We start from the raw sequence: 25,680 nt of genomic DNA on the forward strand, positions 1-25,680 counted from the left end.
TCAGTTCTCTATCTACATCTATACTTTGCAGGCCACCTTATGGTGTGTGGCAAAAGGTACTACGCATACCACTGTCACTCCCACTTTCCTGTTCCAGTCACTACAGTCTGCAAAAAGAATGACAGGTGGTAAGCTTTAACTCTTTAATTTTACATTCATTGTTTTTTCGAAATATACATGGGAGGAAGCCAAATATTGACTGACTCTTCAAGGAAGACACACTCTTGAAATTTTAACAGTAAACCAGAATGTGACGCAGAACACCTTTCATGCAGTGTCTGCCATAGGAGTTGGCTGAGCATCACTGTGACGTTTTAACTCTTACTAAACGAACCTGTATTGAAATGTGCTGCTCTTTTTGATCTTATCTATTCCCTCTCTAAACCTTATCTGGTACATATCCCAGACTGATGAACAATATTCAAGTATTGGTCCCTCGAAGGTTTGTAATCTATTTTATTTCTGGGTGACCTACATTTCTCTTAGTCTGGCAATTGCCTTACCTGTGATTAATTTTATGTGGTCATTCTACTTTTAGTCACTCCATATGCATACTCCCAGATGTTTAATGGAAGTGACTGCTCTCAGTGATTGTTCTGCAATCACATAATCATACGATAATGTGTCTTTCTGTTTATTTATGCACAATATGTTACATTTCTTAATGTTGCCAATCCTGCACCAAGTGTCAATCCTCTGCGGGTCTTTCTGTATGTCGCTGCGGTTTTCTAGCCTCAAGCAACTTCTGATATTCCCTATATCATTTATGTATATTTTGAAAAGTAATAATAGTACAACACTCCCTTTGGGTAGGCCCAAAGTTACTTTTATGTCTTAAGATTTCTCTCTGATGAGAATGACATGTTCAGTTTAATGGGAACTCTTGAATCCAGTCCCAAAGCTGATCCGATACTGCGTATTTCCAGGAATCAAGGAACACAGCATTAACCTGGGCACCAGCATCTACTGCTTTCTGTGTCTTGTGGGTGAACCGAACAAGCTGGGTTTCATACAATTACAGTTTTCAGAACCCATGTTGATTAGTACACATGTGGTTTTCAATTTCCATCAGTGTCATAATACAAAAGCACAAAACATGTTTCAGAAGCCTACAACAGACCTACAGCAAAGATACAGGCCTATAGTTTTGTGGATCAGTTCAATGATCCACCTTGGAAAGAGGAATGAGCAGCACTTTTTCCCGATCATAGAAATGTTTCATTCCTTCAGTGACCTACATTACACTGCTGGTAGAATATGAGCAAGTACTCTTGCATCCTCTATATAGAACGGTTTTTGCATACCAATATGCCTGGTGACCTTTCCTCTGTTGAGCAATTTCAGCTGCTTTTCCATCCCTCCATTTCAAAGCCATTATCGTTACAGTGCCTGGACAACTGGGTTCCACTTGTTTACTGGTTTAACGTAAGATCAAAATTTCTTACAATTTTCTATCAAGGGAGGGAGGGAGATTTGGGTTTAACAACCCATCAACAATGGGGTCACTGGAGACAGAACACAAGCTTGGAAACTTTTAAGGATGGGGAAGGAAATTGGCCATGGCCTTTCAAAGGAATCATCATGGTTTTTGCCTGGAGCAGGTTAGGAAAATCACAGAAGATCTATTTCTGGATGGTCAGTTGGTAGATAGAATTTTACTTTCACAGCTTTTGAACATTTCATGCATGTTTCTTCTTGCAATACGCTCAGCTTTGTTCAAACTTCTTTTCCTTTTTCCTCTTTATGGGGTTCTGGCTATATTTAAATTTGCAGTGAAGCTATATTCGCTTTTGTAGCAACTTTCTAACATGGCTGTCAAATTATGGCATGTCTTTCCAATCTCGCACAACTCCGCTCTATCCATACCTATCTACGGTGTATTGTGAAATACTCTTGAAATTTGTCAATTAATACCCAGCAATTTCAGTCCTGGATACGAATTTTTCATGTTTATTGCTCTAGTAATTTAAAATCTGTTCTTATCGCTCATGCTAAACAAAACTATTTTCCTATTCTTCTTCACATTCAAATTTACAGCTCTAATCAATGATGCTGTAATGGCATTACGAGCAGCGATTCTCTGTTCTATGCCGAGTCGTGAAGTTCAGATCTGTCGCTGACCACATCTAATACGTTGCTTCACGAGTTTGTTCCATGATTAGCTGCTCAGCAGAGTTTTCAGATAGCGCATTCAGACAATTTCACATGGTTCCCTTTCCCTCCTACTTGCCTTATTCACTCCCAGTCTATAGTTGGTAAGTTGAAATCTCCACCTAATACTGGAACATGAACAGGAAATTTATGTTACATCTTTAAGTTTTCTGTCAAACATTCTGCCAATTCTGCTACTTATGCAGGGTGTCTAGAAAAAGCTTCTGATTGCCATCTTTTAAAACTCCTGTAACACTTACCTTCACACAAATTACTTTGCATTGAAAATCTGTACTAACGTCAGCAGATATAAATCTTATTTTTCGACAGCTATAAGCATGTCTCCTCCTCCTCCACCACCACCACCACCACCACCACCACCACCACCACCACCACCGTATCATTGCGATATGCATTCCAAATGGAATTTAGAATTTCACTGCTATTAATGACTGGCTTCAGCCAGCTTTCTGTCTCTAGTACTATGTGGGCATTATTAGCAATTATAAGCGAGGCTAGTTCTAGGAACTTTCCACAGATGGCATAGGGAATATAGTGTTGCTGAAGACAGCAGTACTCAGGATGAGCTTTCACACTTAAAAAAAGTTTTTGAAGCAAATGGGTACTCTTCACAGCAAATAGGCAAGGTCCTATGGATTAAACCAAAGGCAGGCTCACATATCAAGGAAGATAAAGTAGATACATACGGCTTTCCTGCCACATGTGGGAAGTCTGCCATAAAAAAGCGGTTGGATCCTCACCAAGTACAAAGTTAAATTTATCTTCATCCCTTCACTGAAGAAAGCGGCACTTTTGTGCTCCGTTAAGAATGGCTTTATGCTCCACACAGCTGCCACTTACAAGACCCCCATAAGTACGTCCCTCCATACAATGGGCGAACATACATACAGTGCACAAGAGAAGCGTAGAAGTAGAAGAAGTAGTAGTAGTAGCAGTAGTAGTAGTAGTGGCAGCTGTGAAAATCAATCTCTCTCTCTCTCTCTCTCTCTCTCTCTCTCTCTCTCTCTCTCTCTCAGAACTGAACCTCTAGATGTGGTGTGTAGCGGCTAAAGATTTTAACACTGTTCCCTCTTTTGCAAGAACATTTGCAGATAAATGTTTAAACAGCTTCATCTGATTGGGATTAGACTGAAAAATTCTGCTCCCCACTGGCTTTTTTCTCATTCTGTTTCTTCTTTTACTATAGAATTGAAATATTTTCTTGGTTTTGGACATATAATTTGCTTTGTAATTATATCTCTCATATCTCCAGCGTAGTAATTTATGTACATAAACTGACAGGAAAAAGTATCACAACACCAAAAATATAATTATTGCAGAGTAATGAAATTCGGAAATACATTTGTCCACGTCACATATCTAAGTGATAAACTTGCAATATCACAGGTTAATGTAAGTGTGAAATAACCCATTGCAAATGTGAAATGCTGGTACATTAGTAACTGGTGTACCAACCAGAATGCTGAATGCAAGCAAGCTGATGTGCATGCATTGTGTTGTACAGTGGCCAGATGTCAGTTTATGGGATGGAGTTCTATGGCTGTTGCAATTGGTCGGTCAATACAGGGATTGTTAATGCTGTTTGTGGATGACACAGGAGTAGTTGTCCCACGATGTCCCATATGTTCTCGACTGGAGACAGATCTGGTGATCAAATGGGCTAAGGCAACACGTCGACACACTGTACATCGCAGTATGTGGGTGAGTATTATCCAATAGGAAAATGTACCCAGGAATGCTGTTCGGGAACAGCTGCTTACCTGGTTGAATCACCGGAATGATATACAAATCTTCAGTAAGGGTGTGTGTGTGTGTGTGTGTGTGTGTGTGTGTGTGTGTGTGTGTGTGTGAAATAACCATGAGAGTGCTCCTGCTGTCATATGAAATTGCACCCCAGATCTAACTTCCAGGTATAGTTCTAGTGTATCTAGCATGCAGACAGATTGGTTCCAGGCCTTCAACTGGCATCCTAACCGACACAAAGCCATTACTGACACTGAGGCAGAAGCAACTTTCATCAGAAAACACAAGCCATCCACCCTGCCCCTCCAATGATCTCTCACTTGACTTCACCAGTCACAAATGGCGGTGGTTTGGGTTCATTGGAATATACGTTACAGGACATCTGGCTCACAGCTGTCCTTGAGGTAACCAATTTGTAACAGTTCATTATGTCACTGTGGTGGCAACTGCTGCTGCAGATGAAGTATGATATGCCAGAGCCATACACAGAACATGATGGTCTTCCCTCTCGGTAGTGCCACGTGGCCATCCAGAGCCCTGTCTACTTGTGATCATACATTCTCATGACCACTGCTGCTAGCAATCATGTACGGAGCCTACATTCCTGCCAAGTATTTCAGTAATATCCAGCTTCTCATAGCCCTATAATAATACCTCGTTCAAACTCAGCGAGGTGATGTTAATGGCATCTTTATAGCGTTACGGGCATTCCTGACTATCATCATCTCACCACATCTCATGTCAAAGGTAACTAACGCTGAAAACCATTACAGTGTGTATTTAAAGCAAACGTTATTTGCATCCTCATAGGAGCACTATGAGTGCCACTCTTATGCAGCTGGTGCCAAATATGAACAGACACTATGTTTCACATGTAGAAACACACCTACCAACTTTCGTTTATGACACACAACCCCTTCTTTGTGTTGAGACTTTTTTCATCAGTGTATTTGACTTTACACAAAATACCACCCATCAACAAGGATCATTTGCAGCTAGGACTTCCTAAAGGTGGCCCCTCTCTCTCACAAAATGGTTGTGTACCCATGTGTTGACACTTTAAGTACTGAATTATATTAGAGGCATAAAGTCTCACTGCAAGACTAGTGTAACTGGGTGTTATGTATTTAAGTGAAGTCAATGAATTAAATGCCAGCATAACAGATTTAGCATGGAAAGATTGACTGTTTGTATGCCTCTATGTCCGCTGCTTTTTTACCTAATTTTATCCATACACTCAGTACATTATAGATTCATAGGTCTTGCCCTTGAAGCGAGTTCATGAAGTTTTTGTAAGCAGCTTCACAGGAGATGTACCACCGCTTTCTTCAATCATACGTGGATCTCTCTCACTTTTTAAACACTGAAGTACACCCGTTTCATGTGCAGTCTCTTTGGTACATAAACAATAATAACCAAGCTATGAACTGTCTCTTACCATTTGCTTTACTTATAACTTGCCTAGGTGGTTATTCCATTTCATATCTGTACAAAATTGTTACTCCCAAGGCTTTAATGACATGGCTGACAGTAGATGTGATTCATTAATCATGAAATTAAATGTTACCATATTTTTAAATTTCATTAAGTGGACAACTTAGCATTTATCTACATTAACAGAAAGTTGCCAGTCGTTGCTAAAGGCTGACATTTCATCCACATCTGTATGGTAATAAGCTACCTACTACCTGTCAAGAAATTTTTGATCCAATTGCAAACCTGGTTGGATATCCCATAGGAATATATTCTCTTTAAGAGAGATTTATGCAGTACTGAATCAATAGCTTTTTAAAATTCTAAAAAAGGAAAAAAAAATTAACTGATTTCCTCTACTCATGGCACTGAAGATAGTGTGTGAAGAGCGTGAACTGAATTCGCACGATTAATGTTTTTTGAACTGACTATTTTTCTTGAGCATGTAATAATATTTTGCTATGATAGTCTGTGGAGGCTTCAGATAGTGCCCTTCTGGTAGCTAAGAGCATTTCAATCACCAACTGCTCAACTGCAAAATTTTGTTATCATTAGTACCTATTATACAGTAGCTAGTGTTTCTAAAACTTCCTTATATTGTCTGTGTACCAAGTGCGATCTCCACCACCACTATCTTCAACTGTTCTGCTACGTATGTGTTTTTGGAGAGCATGGTCAACTACATATTGGATGTTGAGCCTAGCTCTTTTACTTGTTCACTACCTGAATCAACTAAGTAACTCCTGTCCAAGACATGAGATAACCTTGTATTATTCATTTTAGTGACCATGTTACACCTGTCTGCTTACTTTTCTTACCCTTGTACCTCGTTACCCATTGTTGCTATAACTACATCATGTTCACTGTTCTCCCTCTTTAGATGAGCATCCTCAAAGAGGTCCAGTCTTTCTGTGTCAATAAGTCTTCTACATTTCCAACATGGGTAGGATGCCTGCACTTCCAAGATGAATACAGAGCCAAACTATTTGTTTCATGAAATTAACAGACACAGCCTTTATAACTGTGTAACTGTTTTGCAGAAAGTTTTCTCTCGTCGTCTTCTTTTTATGTAATTCTAACTCAGTCATGGAGAAATTAAAATTTCCTCTATCTAGCAACTAAAGTAGAGTAGAGATTTTCTGTAGGTGACTGATAAAATGCTCCAACTATAATCATGGAATCTGTGACTGTTGTTTGTGTCCACACCATTTTGCAAGAAGATTCTTTATATTATGATTTCTTACACTAAGTGATCAGCGGAATTCAGGAAAGTAGTTAACACAGTCAGTCATCAGGTAGAGCTACTGAAGAGGACTTCCGCAGTACAAGCACAGAGATGAGTGACAGAACAGTCTGAGGTTTCGAATATTCTGCTATGGCACTCATCACAAGAACAAATGTCACGCATGTCAAAGGGGTACTAACAATGACATCATAGGGTAACGGACCAACAGAAAAAAGTTTTATGGAGTAATGAGTCCGATGTGCATGTTCACGTGCACATTTGTGGGCTGGATGCCTGGTAAATGGTATTTTACGCAAGTGTGTTGTGTCGATTTGTGATTTGAGTACAGTTTATGCGATGGCTCAGATTTGTTTTTTCTAGTTTGGGCTGAGACCATCAGATCTGGTCGTTGGGAAAGTGAACACCGGTATTCATATACGCATATTAAACAGCATGCTTCCCACACTAACAACAATTCAGAAACTGACCTTTTCAATATCAGTACAATAGTACTAGTAGCCACAAGCAAGGATGACTGCATTTTGGTTTGCTTGCTGATGATGCTGTGACGTACAGAAAGTCATCATCATTGAGTGACTTTAGGAGGATACAAGATGACTTAGACAAAATTTCTAGTTGGTGTGATAAATGGCATCTCACTAACTGTACATGTTCAAGTACAGCATTAGTAGTGTGCAGCTTGACACAGTCACCTTGATTTAACATCTACGCAAAATGTTTTAAAGCAATAGTAAATGGAATGGAATGAGTATGTAAGGATTGTAGGAGGGAAAAGGAAGGCAAATGGTCTATTCAGTTTATTGGGAGAGTTTTAGGAGAGAGTAGTTCATGTGTAAAGGAAACTGCATATAGGGCACTAGAGCAACCCATTGTTGAGTATTGTTGGAGTGTTTGGGATCCGCATCAGGTTGGATTCAAGGAAGATATCGAATAAATTCAGATTCAGACGCGCGCGCACACACACAACTAGCACCACCACACAACTACCGAAAATGACCAACATCAGAAGTTATCAATAGCAAGTATTTATTATCAACAGTGATCAAGTAGCATTAACTCTGTCCCTCTGTTGTTTGACCATTGAGAAAGCAGGATTCCAAGTAGAATTTAAGCAAAAACTCCCTCTCTATTTATAAGAACACTCGCTAATTTCACCTCAACTGCTTCCTTAATAACACTGTCCCAATAGCTGGAAGTGAACATCAGAATCTCTGTGTTGTTATATTCCATAGAATGATGAGTGCCAAGACAATGTTCTGCAATAACATACTTGCTTGGCTGTTTTAAGCCAATACAACAGTTCTCCATGGTCCTGACGGGCTGAGCAACGTATGACATACAACGACTGCACGTGATACGGTAGACACCCACCTTACGCAACCCACAATCATCCTTAATGGATCCTACAAGAGTCCTAAGCATAGATGGTGGTCGAAAAACACACTTCACACAATGTTTCGCAGAGTATGACCAATAATGTTGGAAATACTACCTGCGTAAGGCAGACAGTCCGTAGATTTAGGTGTCACCTCACGGTTTTCATCATTCACCTGGTTCATCATTGGTCAATATTGCAACACACAACTCCTCCAGACTAACACATCAAGGAAGTGAAGGCACTCGCCCTTTTCCATCATGACATGAAAATTTCAGTGAATTGAACAGACAGATTGAGCTGTGATGGCTGTAACGGGGGGCACTTCGTCACATGTTACTGCCAATCTCTTTTTGGGAGATTACAAGGAACGTCCCCTGTAGTCAGCAACACTTTATCCTGTGTGCTTTTTTAGACATTTAGACAATACTTCTGTTCTTTAGCCTCAAGAAAGTGACAATTTAAATAGCTTCTTAGAACACCTGAATTGAAGTGTATTTTCAAGCTGGTAGTTTTTACCACCTGGTTCAGCGTAATGCAGTACTTCATACATTGGTACACAGGGCCATCGTCTTCTCATACCCTGGAAGGTTGTCAGCTGAATTAGACCACCTAAAAGTCACCTTTCACCAGAATGGTAATAGTGACAGGCAGATCACATGCAAGTTGCACTATTGGCCAACTGTGAATCAGGTGAATGATGAAAAGAAGGTAGCACCCAAGTCTACAGCACTTTTGCCTTCTACACACAGTATTTCCTAAAAGATTGGTTGTATTCTGCGGATACATGGTGCAAAATGTGTTTTTCGATCACCATCTAAGATTGGGCCCTTTCAGGGTCTGTAATGGATGGTTTGCATGTGACATGTGACCACTGTACCCCTTGCAGCTGCAGCATGGGACACTGGTCACACCATCAGATTGGGGACCGGTGAACTGACATAAGAACCACAAAGTGAAAATAGCTGAGAAAATCCACTATTGCACAACAGTTTCTTGGCACCAATCATCCTATGCTGCATAACAACACCAAGATTATGGTGTCCACTTTCTTTGTCTGTGAGCAAATTCATACAACATGGAGGTACAAGTATGGATGAGGAACTTCTGAACATTGAACTAAGTAGCAGAATGCATTGAGATAAGTGGAAAAAAAAACTGACATCATCGCTCACAGTAGCACGCAGAACAAACTCTAGCGCTACACTGAGCGACAGAAGAAAACGTTTACAAGGTGATTCCCAACATGCCAGGCACAGTGGTCAACCTCACTCAATGACAACTGACCAAAGAGAAAGAGTATGTCTTTCAAACAGGAGGGAATTTTGCTGTCATCCCAAGAACTATACCTACGGAGGATATCATTGCTAATACCGAAGCAACCATTCGGACCCTTTGCTATGAAAGAACAGAGGAAACACACACCGAAACAGCCAGGATACTGCCCTGAGCAAAACCACCATCTCGCAACCCGAAGAAAGAAGAGGTACAAGCTATTAAGAATCTTAATCCCGACAACAGTATATTGGTACTGCCTGCTGACAAGTGAAACGCGACTGTCATAATGAAGACTAAACATTATGAGCATAAGATCTGGGATCTATTAGATCCAACGATTTATCAAAAACTAAGCACAGATCCAACACATTTTATTACACGGAATACAAATCAGCGAATCAAGGTGTCTTCTCTACCGGTGGACATACAGAGGAAAATGCACAACACAGAAGCCCTACCACCTTGGCTGTATGAATTACCAAAGATCCATATGAATAACGTTCCACTAAAACCAACTGTTAGTGTTCCTGGCTCACTGATGTATAAACTGCCTCTCTGCTCCAGCCCCACATGGGAAAGATTGACACATACATAAAGGACTCTGGACATTTCTTTGAGAAGCTGAAGACACAAACTTGCATCAAATGACATTCAGGCCAGCTTTGATCTTGTTTTTTTTTGTTTACGAAAGTGCCACTTAGTGACTCTCTGGGCATAAGACATCACAGAGCTCTTTCATCATCGTCTCACCACAAGCTATTTCACACGGAATGGAAAATTCTATGAACAGCTGAAAGGAGTTGCCATGGGTAGTCCACGTAGTCCAGTGGTGTCAAACTTCTTCATGGAACATTTCGAAGCACAGGCACTGCACTTGGAACCTTGTAAACCTAAGATGTGGTACAGATATGCCAATGATACCTTCATTGTGTGGAGTTATGGTGAGGAACAGTTCGGTGGCTCCCTAATACACTTGAACAGCCTCCTTGCCAACATGAAATTTACCATGGAAGTAGGAAAGGACAAAAAACTACCACTTCTAGAAATGTTGGTCACGAGGGATGGTGAAAACATGGGACACAGTGCGTGTCAAAAACTGACCCATACCTGCAAAAACTATCAACCACCACCGAAGCCAGAAAAGAGGTACGATTAATATGCTCGTAATGCAAGCAAGACAAATAAATGAGCCGCAGCAACTCAGATGCAAAATGCAACACCTCAAAAGTTTTTGAGCAGCAATGGGTACTCCACAAGTTATATTAGAAGTATACAAAGAGTCAAACACTCAGCGAAGTGACACATTAGGAAAAGAAATGTTGGATACGGCCTTTCTGCTGTACATTCCCAGAGTGACAGACCGAACTGGCTGTCTATTGTGCAAACATGGCATAAACACAATTTACAAACTGACAAAGAAGATTAAAAGCGTCTCAGATTGGTAAAGGATAAAAGGGACCCACTTGCAATGTCTGGATTGTACTGCATACCATGGACATGTGGGAAAGTTTACGTTGGAATGACTCAACGATCAATCAACACCACAATCACAGAGCATCAGTAACATTGCAGGTTGGGACAGGTGCAGAAATCAGCCGCTGTGAGAGGCTGACCACATAGTGAAATTCATCGAAACAGAAGTTCTGACTGTAGGGAAGAGCTATCACACCCACTTGTTCAGAGAAGCTATAGAAATAAACTTTTGTAAACAAAGAAACAACATCAAAGCTGGCCAGGATGTCGTTTGATGCAAGTTTGTGCCTTCAGCTTCTCACAAGAATGTAGTCCTCTATGTATGTGTCAATCTTTCCATGAGCGGCTGGAGCAGAGAGGTACTTTATGCATCGGTGAGCAAGGAGCACTAACAATCGGTTTTAGTGGAACGTTATTCATATGGATCTTTGGTAATCTATACAGCCGAGGTGGTAGGGCTTCTGTGTTGCACATGTTCCTCTGTATGTCCATTGGCAGAGAAGACACCTTCATTCACTGATTTGTATTCCGTGTGATACACTTTTTTTTTTTTTTTTTTTTTTGGGTTTTAAGGGCACTCAACTACTGAGGTCATTAGCGCCCAGTCACTGTTGTTAGAGCACATGGAATCTAGTAAAACTCAAGGGGATGGGGGGACACCAGAAAGACCTGACAAAGATGCAGATAAAATAAGTAAAAAGTTAGATGTCTTTGGACAAGCCAGTCAAAGTTATAAAACGCAGAACACGAGCAGCTGCTCGAGCGTCATCAGCTAAAATATCTGGTAAAGTAGATGGCAGGGACAGGACAACACGAGATTGACTAAAGCGGGGACACGACAATAAAACGTGGTGCACTGTTAATGCCTGACCACAAGGGCACTGCGGGGCTGGGTCACCGGAGAGCAGGTAGCGGTGGCTAAACCGGCAATGCCCAATCCGCAACCTGGTCAGAAGGACCTCCTCTCGCCGAGATGGTCGGGAGGAGGTTGTCCAAGCAGTTGGGAGCGGTTTTACTGCCCAGAGCTTGTTTCCTTGGAGGGATGACCAAGTATCCCACCACAACGACACAAGCCTCTTACAAACATCCCCACGAACGTCAGATGACGGGACACAATGGGAGGCTGGCCGAGGCAGGAGGACTGCAGCCTTGGCTGCAGCATCCGCAGCCCCATTCCCAGGCACTCCTACATGTCCGGGAACCCACAGAAAGCTGACAGGAGAACCATTATCAGCGAAAGAATGGAGGGGCTGCTGTATCCGTTGAATCAAGGGATGGACCGGATATGGAGCTCCAAGGCTCTGAAGAGCACTGAGTGAGTCAGAGCAGAGTACATACGATGAATGGCGGTGGCGGCGGGCATACTGAACGGCCTGATGGAGAGCAAAAAGCTCGGCCGTAACGCTCGAACATTGGTCGAGGAGCCGGTATTTAAAGGTGGTGGCCCCGACGACAAAGGCACAGCCGACACCATCGTCAGTTTTGGAGCCATCGGTGTAAATAAAGGTGTGACCGGCAAGTCAAGCACGAAGTTCGACAAACCGTGAGCAATACACTGCAGCCGGAGTACCCTCCTTCGGGAGTGAGCTGAGGTCGAGATAAATATGAACCGGAGCCTGGAGCCAAGGTGGTGTCTGGCTCTCACCCTCTCTGAAGGTGGTAGGGAGGGCAAAATCCAATTGTCGAAGCAGGCGACGGAAGCGGACTCCGGGGGGCAGCAGGGCAGACACATACAACCCATACTGACGGTCGAGAGAATCGGCGAAGGAGGACTGGTAAGAGGGGTGGTCGGGCATAGACAACAGCCGGCAGGCATACCGACACAGCAGTATGTCGCGCCGGTAGGTCAATGGTAATTCGGCAGCTTCAGCATGAAGACTCTCGACAGGACTAGTTTAGAAGGCTCCGGTCGCAAGACGTAACCCCCAATGGTGGATGGAGTTGAGACGGCGTAAGAGGGATGGCCGAGCAGACGAGAAGACGAAGCTCCCATAATCCAGCTTCGATCGGACTATGGACCGATACAAGCGAAGCAGGACAGTGCGATCCGCTCCCCAAGATGAACCACTAAGAACTCTGAGGACATTAAGGGAATGTGTACAACGGGCCGCCAAATAAGAGACATGCGGAGACCAACACAGTTTCCTGTCGAACGTGAGCCCTAGAAACTTAGTTGTTTCCACGAATGGGAGAACAACCGGACCGAGATGTAAGGATGGCGGAAGGAACGCTTTATATCGCCAAAAGTTGATACAAACCGTCTTCTCTTCAGAGAACCGGAAGCCATTTGCCACGCTCCACGAGTAGAAGCTGTCTAGACAACGCTGAAGGCAGCGCTCCAGGAGGCATGTTCTCCGGGCACTGCAGTAGATCGCGAAGTCATCGACAAAGAGAGAGCCTGAGACATTAGGTGGAATGCAATCCATAATTGGATTGATCGCAATGGCAAAAAGGGCTACGCTCAAGACGGAGCCCTGAGGCACTCCGTTCTCCTGGAGGAAGACATTGGACAATACGGAACCCACGCGTACCCTAAACTTTCGATCCGTTAAAAAGGAATCAATAAAAAGGGGCAGGCGACCGCGTAGGCCCCACCCGTGCATAGTGCGGAGGATACCTCCTCTCCAACAGGTATCATAAGCCTTCTCCAAATCGAAGAACACGGCTACCGTTTGGCGCCTTCGCAAAAAGTTGTTCATGATGAATGTCGACAAGGTCACAAGGTGGTCAACAGCGGAGCGGCGGCGACGAAAGCCGCATTGGACATTAGTTAGTAGCCGTCGAGATTCAAGAATCCAAACTAACCGAGCATGAACCATGCGCTCCATCACCTTACAGACACAGCTTGTAAGAGAAATGGGGCGGTAACTAGAAGGAAGGTGTCTATCCTTCCCGGATTTGGGTATAGGAACAACGACGGCGTCACGCCAACGCATGGGGACCTGACCTTCGGTCCAGACGCGATTGTAGGTACGAAGAAGGAAGCTTTTGCTCGCCGGAGAAAGGTGTGCCAGCATCTGAACGTGAATGGCATCTGGCCCCGAAGCAGAGGACCGGGACAGTGCAAGCGCACGTTCGAGTTCCCGCATAGTAAAGGGGGCATTATAAGTTTCCAGATTCAGCGAGTGGAAGGAAGGTCGCCGAGTCTCTTCTGCCTCTTTCCTGGGAAGGAAGGCAGGGTGGTAATGGGCGGAGCTTGAAACCTCTGCGAAAAACCGGCCGAAGGCGTTGGAGACAGCCACAGGATCAACGAGGACCGCATTACCTGAGGTCAGGCCAGGTACCGAGGAGTGGGCCTTAATGCCCGACAGCCGGCGCAGGCCACCCCGTACGACAGAAGAGGGAGTAAAACTGTTAAAGGAGCTGGTGAAAGAGGCCCAACAAGCTTTTTTGATGTCTTTGATGACTACGGCATTGCGCTCGGAGTCGTTTGTATCCAATAGAATTCGCGAACGTACGATGGCGGCGAAAGGTGCGTAAAGCACGTCGTCGAGCACGGATAGCGTCCCTACAAGCCTCGTTCCACCAGGGGACGGAAACGCGACGTGAAGAAGAAGTAGTACGAGGAATGGAACGTTCGGCAGCATTGATGATAACAGCCATGAGGTATTCAACCTGACTGTCACAACTGAGAAAATCGTGGTCCGGAAAGGTCGCCAGGGAGGAGTAAAGTCCCCAGTCAGCTTTCGGTATGTTCCAGCTCGAAGGACGTGGGGATGGGGTGTGGTGCAGGAGACGAACGACACAGGGGAAGTGGTCGCTCGAATAGGTGTCAGAAAGGACATACCACTCGAACCGACAGGCAAGAGTGGTAGAACAGATCGAGAGGTCCAAGTGGGAGTAGGTATGAGTAGAGTCCGAGAGGAAAGTCGGGGCGCCAGTATTGAGGCAGACAAGATTGAGATGGTTGAAGACATCCGCAAAGAGTGAGCCTCTTTGACAGGATGCAGGAGAGCCCCAAAGGGGATGATGGGCATTGAAGTAGCCAAACAATAAAAACGGCGGGGGAAGCTGAACGATCAGGTGCATCATGTCAGCCCGACTAACAGCAGATGACGAGTGTAGATGGTACAAACTGAAGAAGTAAAAGCAGAAAGAGTAATACGGACAGCTATTACTTGGAGTGGGGTGGTCAATGGGATGGGATGGTAATAAACATCGTCCCGAACGAGCAACATGACCCCACCATGAGCTGGGATACCATCCACAGGGGTGAGGTCATACCGCTCCAAGGTATAGTGGGTAAAGGCAATATGGTCAGTCGGGCGCAACTTGGTTTCCTGGAGACCAAGGACGAGCGGACAGTGCAGGCGGAGGAGCAGTTGTAATTCCTCTCGATTAGATCGAATACCTATTATGTTCCAATGTAACAAGGCCATCGCTAGTCAAAAAGGGGGAGAACGAGACGGGGGAAGAGCTGGTCACCTCGACGGCCGCGGAGGGCCAGGTTGCGAGGCAACAACGCTACAACCGGCGGGAGGCGGATCCGGTTCCATCAAGTCGTCGCCAGCTGCGGCCGCTGTCCCTGGTTGTGTAGGAGGGGCAGCATCATTTGCCGACGAGAGGCCAGCTGAGCGCCTGGCAACAGAGCGTCCCGGCGAAACTGAGGAAGGCCGGGAGCAGCGACTCACGGATGGAGCGTCAGACGAAACGCGCCGGGGTGGAGAGGGGGATAGAGACTTCTTCTTGGAGGCCTTCTTGGAAAGCCGAGGAGGCACAGGGATGGTGGGCTGGACCCGAAGAAGGTCCTCACGTGCGGGGTCTGTTTTGGAACGCCGGACCTCGGAAGCTGGGGTCCGGAACGTTTCCCCGATGGATGCCTGAGAAGAGGACCGCTTCTCAGGCAGCGGGGGGGGAGGAGGAGGAGGAGGAGGAGGAAGGGTGGCCCCTGGGGCAGAGGGGGCAGGGGCCACGGGGGAGGAGGATTTGGAAGGGAGGGATTTGGGAGGCGGAGGCAGAGACCCCGGATGGGGGGGAGGAGACGGAGGGGGGACAGGATAGCCTCACACCATGACGACATGTGCCCAAAGCGCAAACACCGAAAACAGCGCATAGGAGGCGGGACGTGAGGTCGCACGTCGCACTGGTAGCACATCACCTTTACCTTCTCCGGGAGAACGTCCCCCTCGAAGGCGAGGATAAAGGCCCCGGTGTCGATGCGACGGTCTTTGGGGCCGCGCTGGACTCGCCGGACGAAATGCACGCCTCGGCGCTCCAGGTTGGCCCTGAGCTCCTCATCAGATTGCAGCAGGAGGTCCCGATGAAAAATAACCCCCTGCGTCCTATTTAGTGCCAGATGCGGGACGATGGACACTGGGATGTCCCCTAGGCGGTCGCACGCCTGGAGCGCCGCCGACTGTGTGGCGGAGGTGGTCTTTATAAGAACGGACCCCGAACGCATCTTACTGAGAGCCTCGATTTCCCCGAAGATGTCCTCAATGTGCTGAACAAAGAACATGGGCTTGGAGGTGGCGAACGTCCCCCCATCGGTTCGAGAACAGACCAAATAGCGGGGGAAGTACTTCGCCCCAAGCCGGCGGGCCTGTCCCTCCTCCCAGGGAGTGGCCACGGGGGAAAGGGCAGGAGAACCAGAACTAGAAACAGTACCTTTCCTTTTGAAAGACTCGGCCGCAGAGCGACCTGATACGTGTTGACGTTTCATCTGCGAAACGTCCGCCCCAATACCACCCACTCCGACCAGGGGCTCTCCCCACGGGCGCCACCCAGCCTCAGCAAGGGCCACCTGGCAGGATGACCGTTGCCGGGAGTCCTGATGCCCCAAGGAGACGGGCATCTACTCCTTGGCCGACGTGGGGAGGGTGCAGCTCAGGTATCGGCAGTACGATCCCTGTGTTGTCAGGGGGCTACAACCTAGAGGGTACATGACGACCCCACCACAACGGGCTGGCTACCGTGCTGGATTTCTGGTGCCATGGAAAGTCCATCATGATCGTAGGTGCAGATGGGGACGGACTATGGGCGTAACTTGTACAACCCTTCAGGCGTTTAGGCCCAATTTGAGGAATAGTGGGTATGGTTACAATGCCGGTACAATGCTGAGTGCCAAGGTCTTAGTGCACTGAGGACCAGTGGTACACCACGTAAGGCGTCCTTCCCCAAAAGGCTCATACTTCTGTAGAATTTTGAAAAATGGAGGTCAAACCCCAAGGGGGACCATCACATGGAAGGCCGAAACGGTTGAAACTCCTTTTAGTCGCCTCTTACTACAGGCAGGAATACCTCGGGCCTATTCTTACCCCGGACCCGCAGGGGGGTGTGATACACTGTTGGATCTGTGCTTAGTTTTTGGTAAATCGTTTTGTGTAATAAGTCCCAGATCTTCTACTCACAATGTTTGGTCTTCATTACAACAGTCTCATTTCACTTATCAACAGGCAGTACCAATATACTCTTGTCGAGATTAAGATTATTAATAGCTTGTACCACCTCTTCTTCAGGTTGCAAGATGGTGGATTTGCTCATTGCAGTATCCTTGGCTGTTTCGGTATTTCCTCTGCTCTTTCATTGGGAAGGGACTGAATAGCTGCTTCGTATTAGCAATGATGTCCTCCGTAGGTATAGCTTCAAAAAGAAAGAAGAAATCCTCAAGGTAAATGGATCCTGGCTTCCTGTGCTGCAGCAAATGACCGTTGCAGGTAGCAAGAGGAGACCTGCACCAGAAATGAGTGCAGAGAAGCCCTTGGATGTTGGTGCACCAGGTACATATAGTCTGGCCCCAAGCTCGCCTCCAGTCTACCACCAGCAATGCCAGCCACTCATGCTAGCAAAACATCAGAAAAATCATCAGATGAACATTGACCAGAGCCAACCATCAGTTTATAAATTTAGGTAGTCAGAAAGGGATTCGAACTGCCATACTCCCTAATATGAGTCTCATGTCTTACCACAGGACTACATCACTTGGTCTGTATTTCAAGAAAACCAAAGTGACACTTCAGAATGAAATCTGTAAATGAAACATACTATTTCACAATTATTTTATTTTTGTTTGACAAGTAACTGTTATACAGGAACAATTATGTCACTAAACTAAATAAACAGTAATAAAACACTTATTGAAATCAAACACTCAAGTTGTCTGTTATTTGGTATGCTCTTTATGCATTTCCCAGTGTAAATAATGGGAATAAGGACGAGGAAATTCGTATAATACTGTGAATGTTTCAACAGGTAACACACCGTCTACACACCCACAATTTTTGATGCCCAAAGCTGGTGACACTCCACGATATAAGCTCACAAAGGACAGGGTGGAGCTGCACAGGCCAAGACCAGGAAAATATACTATACATAATCAACACTAATGCCACTGCCAGCCAGACAGAACTACCACCATTATGTACTGACAGCACAAAGATGAAGGAGTGAGACAAACTAACCCTATGCTCTTTTACTAGAGAAAAAGCAGACTGACCAATATAGACAAGGTGGCAACTCAAGGGATCTGATAGACTTCTACATTTTGTAGACTCAGATTGTCCTTTGCATACCTTGAAATAGTTCTTACCTTGGGAGAAAATCTGATCACACATTGAACACCATATTTCTTCAAAATAAGACCAAGCTTGTATAAAATGCTCCCTGCAGAGGGTAGAAAAGAGTTTGACTTAGGAGACTCCTTCACTTTCCTCACCCTCCCGACTGACACTACTACCGACCTCTTGTAATGTTTGGAAGTACAAAATTATATGTAGTACAACTAAATTGTGAACAGTGCAGTCTTATAAAGCATGCCCAGGTATTAGCTCCTACTACTCTGATACACTGACAGTGAGTAATTGCTGTGTTGATTTTCATATTGGCTAAACGTTGCATACCTGTACAGAGGAAAGGTGGTTAAAATATCATACCTGTACAGAGGAAAGGTGGTTAAAATCGGATTAATATCTGCAGGTGAGGACGTTAGATCCTGAGAATCTAAGAATTTCAGGTTGTTTGTTTCTCTTGTACAACCGGTCAACAGATACCTCAAGAATGGTCAAAAATATAGAGGAAGTAGTAGTTTCTTGTGAACGTGCCCTCCTTATCATGTGCATGTCAGGGGCTGAATGCCATCCTGTCACTATGGCATCACAGTGAACCAGCTTGCATGCACATTTCTGTGAAGATAGCTGATCTTACACGTAGAACACAACTCCTTCTGAGGCTTAAAAAAACATTAAAATAAAACTGTTCCGAATCAGCAACAAAGATGAATGACTGACTTCAGTGAAGCACTAAGTATGCACTAAGTCCTGCTTTGCTGATGTCTAAAATTTGCATTGCTTGTGGCCATTTTTTGAAGTTTCACTCAACTTGTAGGTAATCAATGACATGGAATACTGATGACAGGGAGAACAACAGTATACTGCGTGAATGACACATCAAAAGAAACTGCCACTAGCTGCCAAGTGATGGGGTATCAGCATCAAAGCCTCATCATAAAGGCCAAATAGCTGGTTTATTTAAAGCCTTCTGTGCCCTTTTTGGTATCTGGCGAGCATTGTTTTAGTTTAATTGCATAGACAAACCCTAAACTGAGATGGTATATCCAGGCCCAAAAAGCAGATACATTCCACTTGCTTCCCATGACCTGTGACATACATTTCAAGATATTGAGACACCTTGAGCCTTCGGCCTTCAAATTCTTTAGTTATAGGAACTGCATAATATTAACTGTTAAGATAGCTACTGTGATATTTTTTTACTACCAGAAGAGTGTTGTTCAAAACTGGAAGATAACACCTTTAACAGAATACTATAGTATTGTTGTCGATATTAGTCTTTTATAGTAACATAGACGGGAGAGGTAATGCCAGCATAAGTTTGACAGAGATATGGTATATTACGTACTTTTCAAGAACCACATTACAAAAATGGAAATTGAGCTCAACAGGCCTACTGTGCAACACAGTCTAACAAACACTATTCTTAAGGAGATTTTATCAAATATACCTCTTCTGTGTTGTTTACTCATAATTAAAATTGCTTGGAAAATTACTTTAACTACAACTAAATAAACCAACACTAAAAAAGCAATCTCATTTTTATTAAATCAAATTACTTAATAAACAGTTAAAAGTGTACAATTCTCATGCAGTTATGGTAATTTTACTGGTTCAAGTTATCACTGCCCAAATAAGATAACATAAAATCACAAACCTGGCACTCCATAGATGCGCAACGTCCTTACATCAGTCAGTTGCCGCAACTCTGTGATGTCTGGTGAGAGACGAGGGCAATGAGACATGTTCAAACAGCGCAAGCTGTGGCATTTTGTGACAAAAAACAAGTCACCAATTGTTTGTATGCAAGATAGATCTAGTTTCTTTAGGTTTGGCATTTTCTGTAGTATGCCACACAAGAGATTACTGCTCAGAGAACAGTTTCGAAGATTGAGGTTTCTCAGTTTCCTCAACTCTGCCAGAACAGAAAATGATGTAGCTGGGACTTGGCACAAGCCAGACAGATTCAAGTCAACTAACTCTGGGCAGTGCTCAAGAAAAGATACAGATGATATACACACACAACCACCCAGATTGAGTGTTTCCAGCATTGGCAGTCGCTTCAAAATATGATCCATATGTTCCTCACGCACTGTTGTATTCATCATCGACAGATGTCGCAGACCTGAGGGCAGCAGAGCAAGATCAAAATAGAAATACTTCTCATCAGGTGCCCATTTGTTCAGTTCAAAATGTTGCAGATTGAAGCAATGGCGAACAAATGATGTAAATGTTATTTTAGGGCAAGACTGAATAACAAGTACATCAAGCCCAGGTGCAGCTTTACACACATACTCCAGCACCTCTGAATTTACGCTGGTGTTGCAGATGCGCAGCGACTGCAAATTCAAACTATGGTGCTTAGCCCAGAACTGTATTTTTTTCAAGAAGGGGCAATGCTCAAGTGTGATATCTCTCAAATTTTGACATTCTTCATGGATTAAGAATTCCTTCATTTTTGAATGAACAACAGACAAAACACGTAACTCGTCTCTGCGACCAACCATTTTCCAAGACACACAAGTACATCCAGAGATTCTTAGCTGCTTCAGTTCTGGACATGATCTCAATGACAGAATAACCTCACTACCAGCACAGCTGTCATACTTAGCATCTGCTGCACTCTCACTACTAATTCGCAAAGAGCGAAGAGATGGAACAGCGCCTATGGAAAATGTGTGAGCCAATGCTTTCAAGCTGGACTCTGTACGCCTGATCATGTCTCGGTTCAATGGACCAGGAGGTATTGTCACTGAAAGCCTAAGTAAATTCTGAGTCTGAATTGCAAGACAATTCTCTAGCCCTTCATCAAGAAGGCGAACATCAACTGACAAAGTTTTTGTCATAAGGGTACCAACTATGGAATGTATTGTCTTGTCTGTCAAGTTTGGAAGCTCAACAGATGCCCCAGCCACATTCAATGACATCCTGAAACGATCTCCTTTAACAAGATTAAGATAAATTAATGCAGGCCAGACCCCTGCAACTAATAAAATGTCATCCTTTTTCTCAATTTCCTCAACATCGTATCTCTTCCCTTTCCACAGTCTTGTGTCCTGCAGCAATTCTGCCCAGCGGCTGCATACATTTGCAGCTCGAGCCAGCTCATAAACTGACAAGTGGGAAAATATTTTCTCCAGTATTTCATTCGGTAAATGATGCACTGTTTTCTGAGTTGAGAACATTTCTAACACCTGTAATCAAGAAGAAAAAGTTATTTTAGAACCTGTGCCAAAACATTACAGTAATACTGAATGTTACAAATACAAAAGGCAGAACATTGTGTATGTTCTGTACTGCAGAACATATACAATATTGTGCTTTTCATCTATAATTATGAAGTTGTTCTACAAAATAGTGATGGAAGAATCAGTTATTATAAATACATTGTACATACAATACTTTAGTTGCAACAACAATAAAATTGTAACTGCAAAACTTTATTATTTTCCCAACAATTTCAGTGCAGCACCTCAGTATACAGCTAATCCATAATAGCTTCTTTTTTCTTGACTGTCAAATAATTGCATACTTTTTCAGTAAGTTCTTTCGCTGCTGGATCATATTACGCACTAAAAACTGCATTTAAATAAATACAAGATTTCACAAAAAAGATCTTTTGTCACTAATGTGATTCTGTAGAGAAACAGAAACAAACAAACAAGGAAGAAGAAGAAGAAGAGTGAAAAGTAGTAGTTTAACTCTCAGTTTCACAGAAAATATTTTATACCATTCAGGGCAGATAACAATGACATACATTTACTGAGCAACTATGAGTGAACCAGCAAGACAAAACACAGGCTTCAATATCAATAAACTTTTTTCCACCTCGTCAGGGTTGCCGCAAGTTTCCCCAAGTGAAATTCCTTGGTTTCCAGAAAAGTTTTAGCATTTTTCCTTAACAAATTTTGAGATCTCAAGGGTAAGAAAAGACATAAGTTGGCAAAAAAATGAACGGACTTCTGTATTTCTAAACAAGTGAAAAAATCTTAAGTACTAACATCAACATCTTTTTTAATGAACTGTTTTTGGATGGACAAAGCAAGCCAAATGGTATATATGTTTCATTAAGACCACAGTTGTTATTTTATTTAAATAAAGCACAACACATTTTGTTGTCACAAGGCAGATTTAAAATACCTTCACTGCTTTCACAAACAGCCACAGAAAAAAGTAGGCCTCTTGAAAGAAATATATAAGGTGTGGAAGAATTGTGTAAACCAACACTATAGGTGACTGCCAATAAAATGTTGGTTCTACTATGTCCATTACTATCAGTTATTACCCACTGTGTTATGTCTATTATTCTACAGGTACACAGGTACTGTGTGATTTTTCTTTCAAGAAATACATGAGTACATAGCATACAAACTGCCAGTGACTGCCATAATTTTCTTCCTCTTATCATCCATACTTATTAACATATAAACTACTTTCGAAGTGCCAAAATGTGCTAGAATAAATAAAATATCTATAAAATGCCACACTGTTCAATGTACTTGTGGTAAGACAGTCGCAATTCCTGAAATCCATTGCCCATGGCCTCTGGCCTGTCGAGGAGCACCACAATTCTGGGTCCATGGATAAACCACAAAAATCCGCCAATTACACCACACACAGACAGACCCGGCCTGCGGGCAGATTGGTGAGACCAGATCTGACAGGCAGGGCCCGCACATTAGTGGGAAACTATGGGCTTCAGATCGGCAAGCCCGATCCATTAGAGATACCCACACAAATGGTCTGCGGTTTTGGCCAGTCATGGAAGTCCACTCGTGTGGCCAGCTATTCACATGTCACAGAGACCATATTGATGAAATGAGACCACAGTGATCACCCATGAAGCAGATAACTTGTGCAAATACTCTGAGAATCAATGAGGATAGGTAGAAACTCACCGTGAAGATGATCACTGAGCCACATAGAGGCACACGGAAAAGACAATCACTCTCTCACAACTAAATTTTTGGCCATAGCCTTTAACAGAAAATGAGCGCGCAAACACGTTCACAGAATCACTCAGACACAAGTCATGGATACATGACCATTGTCTCTGGCTGCTGTGTCAACTACCTCAGATAATAAGAACCAAACAAACCACCCCTCACGCCTCCCTGCCTGTCATCAGCAGCTGCTAGGATAGTAGCAAGTAGCAGTAGCAGCACTGACTGCTAGTTGAGGGGAGGGGTAGTAAGGAGAAAAGCAGTAAGAATGAGTGAGTAGGGAAGTGGCGCACTTACTCAACTGCGCCTAGCCAGCAACAAAGCACGACACCTCAGTAAACAAACAATTTCATACTACTGAGACAAAAATGAGATTTTTCCAGTTTTTCTTTCAAATTTCCCTGATACGTTTGAAATTCCCTGATTTCCAAAACTTGTGCCAACCCTGCTCGTCCACAGAGTCCTTTCATTGCAAAGTACTATAGAATTGGGCTGCACCAATTTTATCCATTTCCCGAAAAGTAGAGATTTAATTTATTCCACATAAACTAATGAGGAACTGAATTAAAAATGGTTGTGGTGTTCAGAGTTAGTAGGATTAAAACACGACAGTAGTCCACTACAATTTCCCACACGAAGAACGAGCAGTCACATATTTCATTATTTATTTAAATTTATGATGAACTACAGTTTCAAATATTTAAATTTATTCCTGAAATTCAACTTAACCACAATAGATACAAATGTACCACCTAAGTTTGTTTCAGTCCCAGGAGTGTGCTCAGACAACCTAAGCAGTGCAGCAATCACTTATGGTAAGTTGGAAAACCAGGTTACAGTCTCAGTCTGGCACAAATTTTAATTTGTCACTTTAGGTAGAATATCTACCATGGACCTTGCCGTTGGGGGAGGGGGGGGGCGTCTTGCATGCCTCAGCGATACAGATAGCCATACCGTAGGTGCAACCAGAATAGAGGGGTATCTGTTGAAAGGCCAGACGAACGCGTGGTTCCTGAAGAGGGGCAGCAGCCTTTTCAGTAGTTGCAGGGCAACAGTCTGGATGACTGACTGATCTGGCTGGCCTTTTAACACTAACCAAAATGGCTTTGCCGTGCTGGTACTGCGAACAGCTGAAAGCAAGGGGAAACTACAGCCGTAATTTTTCCCGAGGGCATGCAGCCTTTACTGTATGGTTAAATGATGGTGTTCTCTTGGGTAAAGTAGTCCCCCATTCGGATCTCCGGGTGGGGACTACTCAGGACGACGACGTTATCAGGAGAAAGAACACTGGCGTTCTACGGATCGGAGCGTGGAATGTAGATCCCTTAACCAGGCAAGTAGGTTAGAAAATTTAAAAAGGGAAATGGATCGATTAAAGTTAGTTATAGTGGGAATTAGTGAAGTTCAGTGGCAGGAGGAACAAGACTTCTGGTCAGGTGAATACAGGGTTTCAAATAGGGGTAATGCAGGGGTAGGTTTAGTAATGAATAGGAAAATAGGAATGTGGGTAACCTACTACAAACAGCATGGTGAACGCATTATTGTGGCCAAGATAGATACGAAGCCCACGCCTACCACAGTTGTACAAGTTTATATGCCTACTAGCTCAGCAGATGACGAAGAAATTGCAGAAATGTATGATGAAAGAAAAAATAAAATAATTCAGATAGTGAAGGGAGACGGAAATTTAATAGTCATGGGTGACTGGAATTTGATAGTAGGAAAAGGGAGAGAAGGAAACGTAGTAGGTGAATATGGACTGGGGCTAAGAAATGAAAGAAGAAGCCGCCTGGTAGAATTTTGCACTGAGCACAACCTAATCATAGCTAACACTTGGTTCAAGAATCATAAAAGAAGGTTGTATACATGGAAGAAGCCTGGAGATACTAAAAGGTATCAGATAGATTATATAATGATAAGACAGAGATTTAGGAACCAGGTTTAAAATTGTAAGACATTTCCAGGGGCAGATGTGGACTCTGACCACAATCTATTGGTTATGAACTGTAGATTAAAACTGAAGAAACTGCAAAAAGGTGGGAATTTGAGGAGATGGGACCTGGATAAACTGAAAGAACCAGAAGTTGTTGAGAGATTCAGGGAGAGCATTAGGGAACGATTAACAAGAATGGGGAGAAAGAAATGCAGTAGAGGACAAATGGGTAGCTTTGAGAAATGAAATAGTGAAGGTAGCAAAGGATCAAGTAGGTAAAAAGATGAGGGCTAATAGAAATCCTTGGGTAACAGAAGAGATATTGAATTTAATTGATGAAAGGAGAAAATATAAAAATGGAGTAAATGAAGCAGGCAAAAAGAAATACAAATGTCTCAAAAATGAGATCGACAGGAAGTGCAAAATGGCTAAGCAGGGATGGCTAGAGGACAAATGTAAGGATGTGGAGGTGCATATCACTAGGGATAAGATAGATATTGCCTACAGGAAAATTAGAGAGACCTTTGCAGAAAAGAGAA

General features: G+C 43.5%; 1 protein-coding gene across 1 annotated transcript in view; it reads right to left on the reverse strand.

Moving 5' to 3' along the window:
* The window catches only part of LOC126248305 (F-box/LRR-repeat protein 7-like), a 69,307-nt gene that overhangs the window by 17,527 nt on the left and 26,100 nt on the right, over window positions 1-25,680 (reverse strand). Inside the window, exon 2 of the mRNA XM_049949173.1 lies at window positions 19,923-21,459. Coding sequence (XP_049805130.1) covers window positions 19,923-21,450 — 1,528 coding nt within the window. The 5' untranslated portion in view covers window positions 21,451-21,459. The remainder of the gene's footprint in view (window positions 1-19,922; window positions 21,460-25,680) is intronic.

The sequence above is a fragment of the Schistocerca nitens genome, chromosome 3 (genome assembly GCF_023898315.1).
Source record: "Schistocerca nitens isolate TAMUIC-IGC-003100 chromosome 3, iqSchNite1.1, whole genome shotgun sequence".
Taxonomy (NCBI): domain Eukaryota; kingdom Metazoa; phylum Arthropoda; class Insecta; order Orthoptera; family Acrididae; genus Schistocerca; species Schistocerca nitens.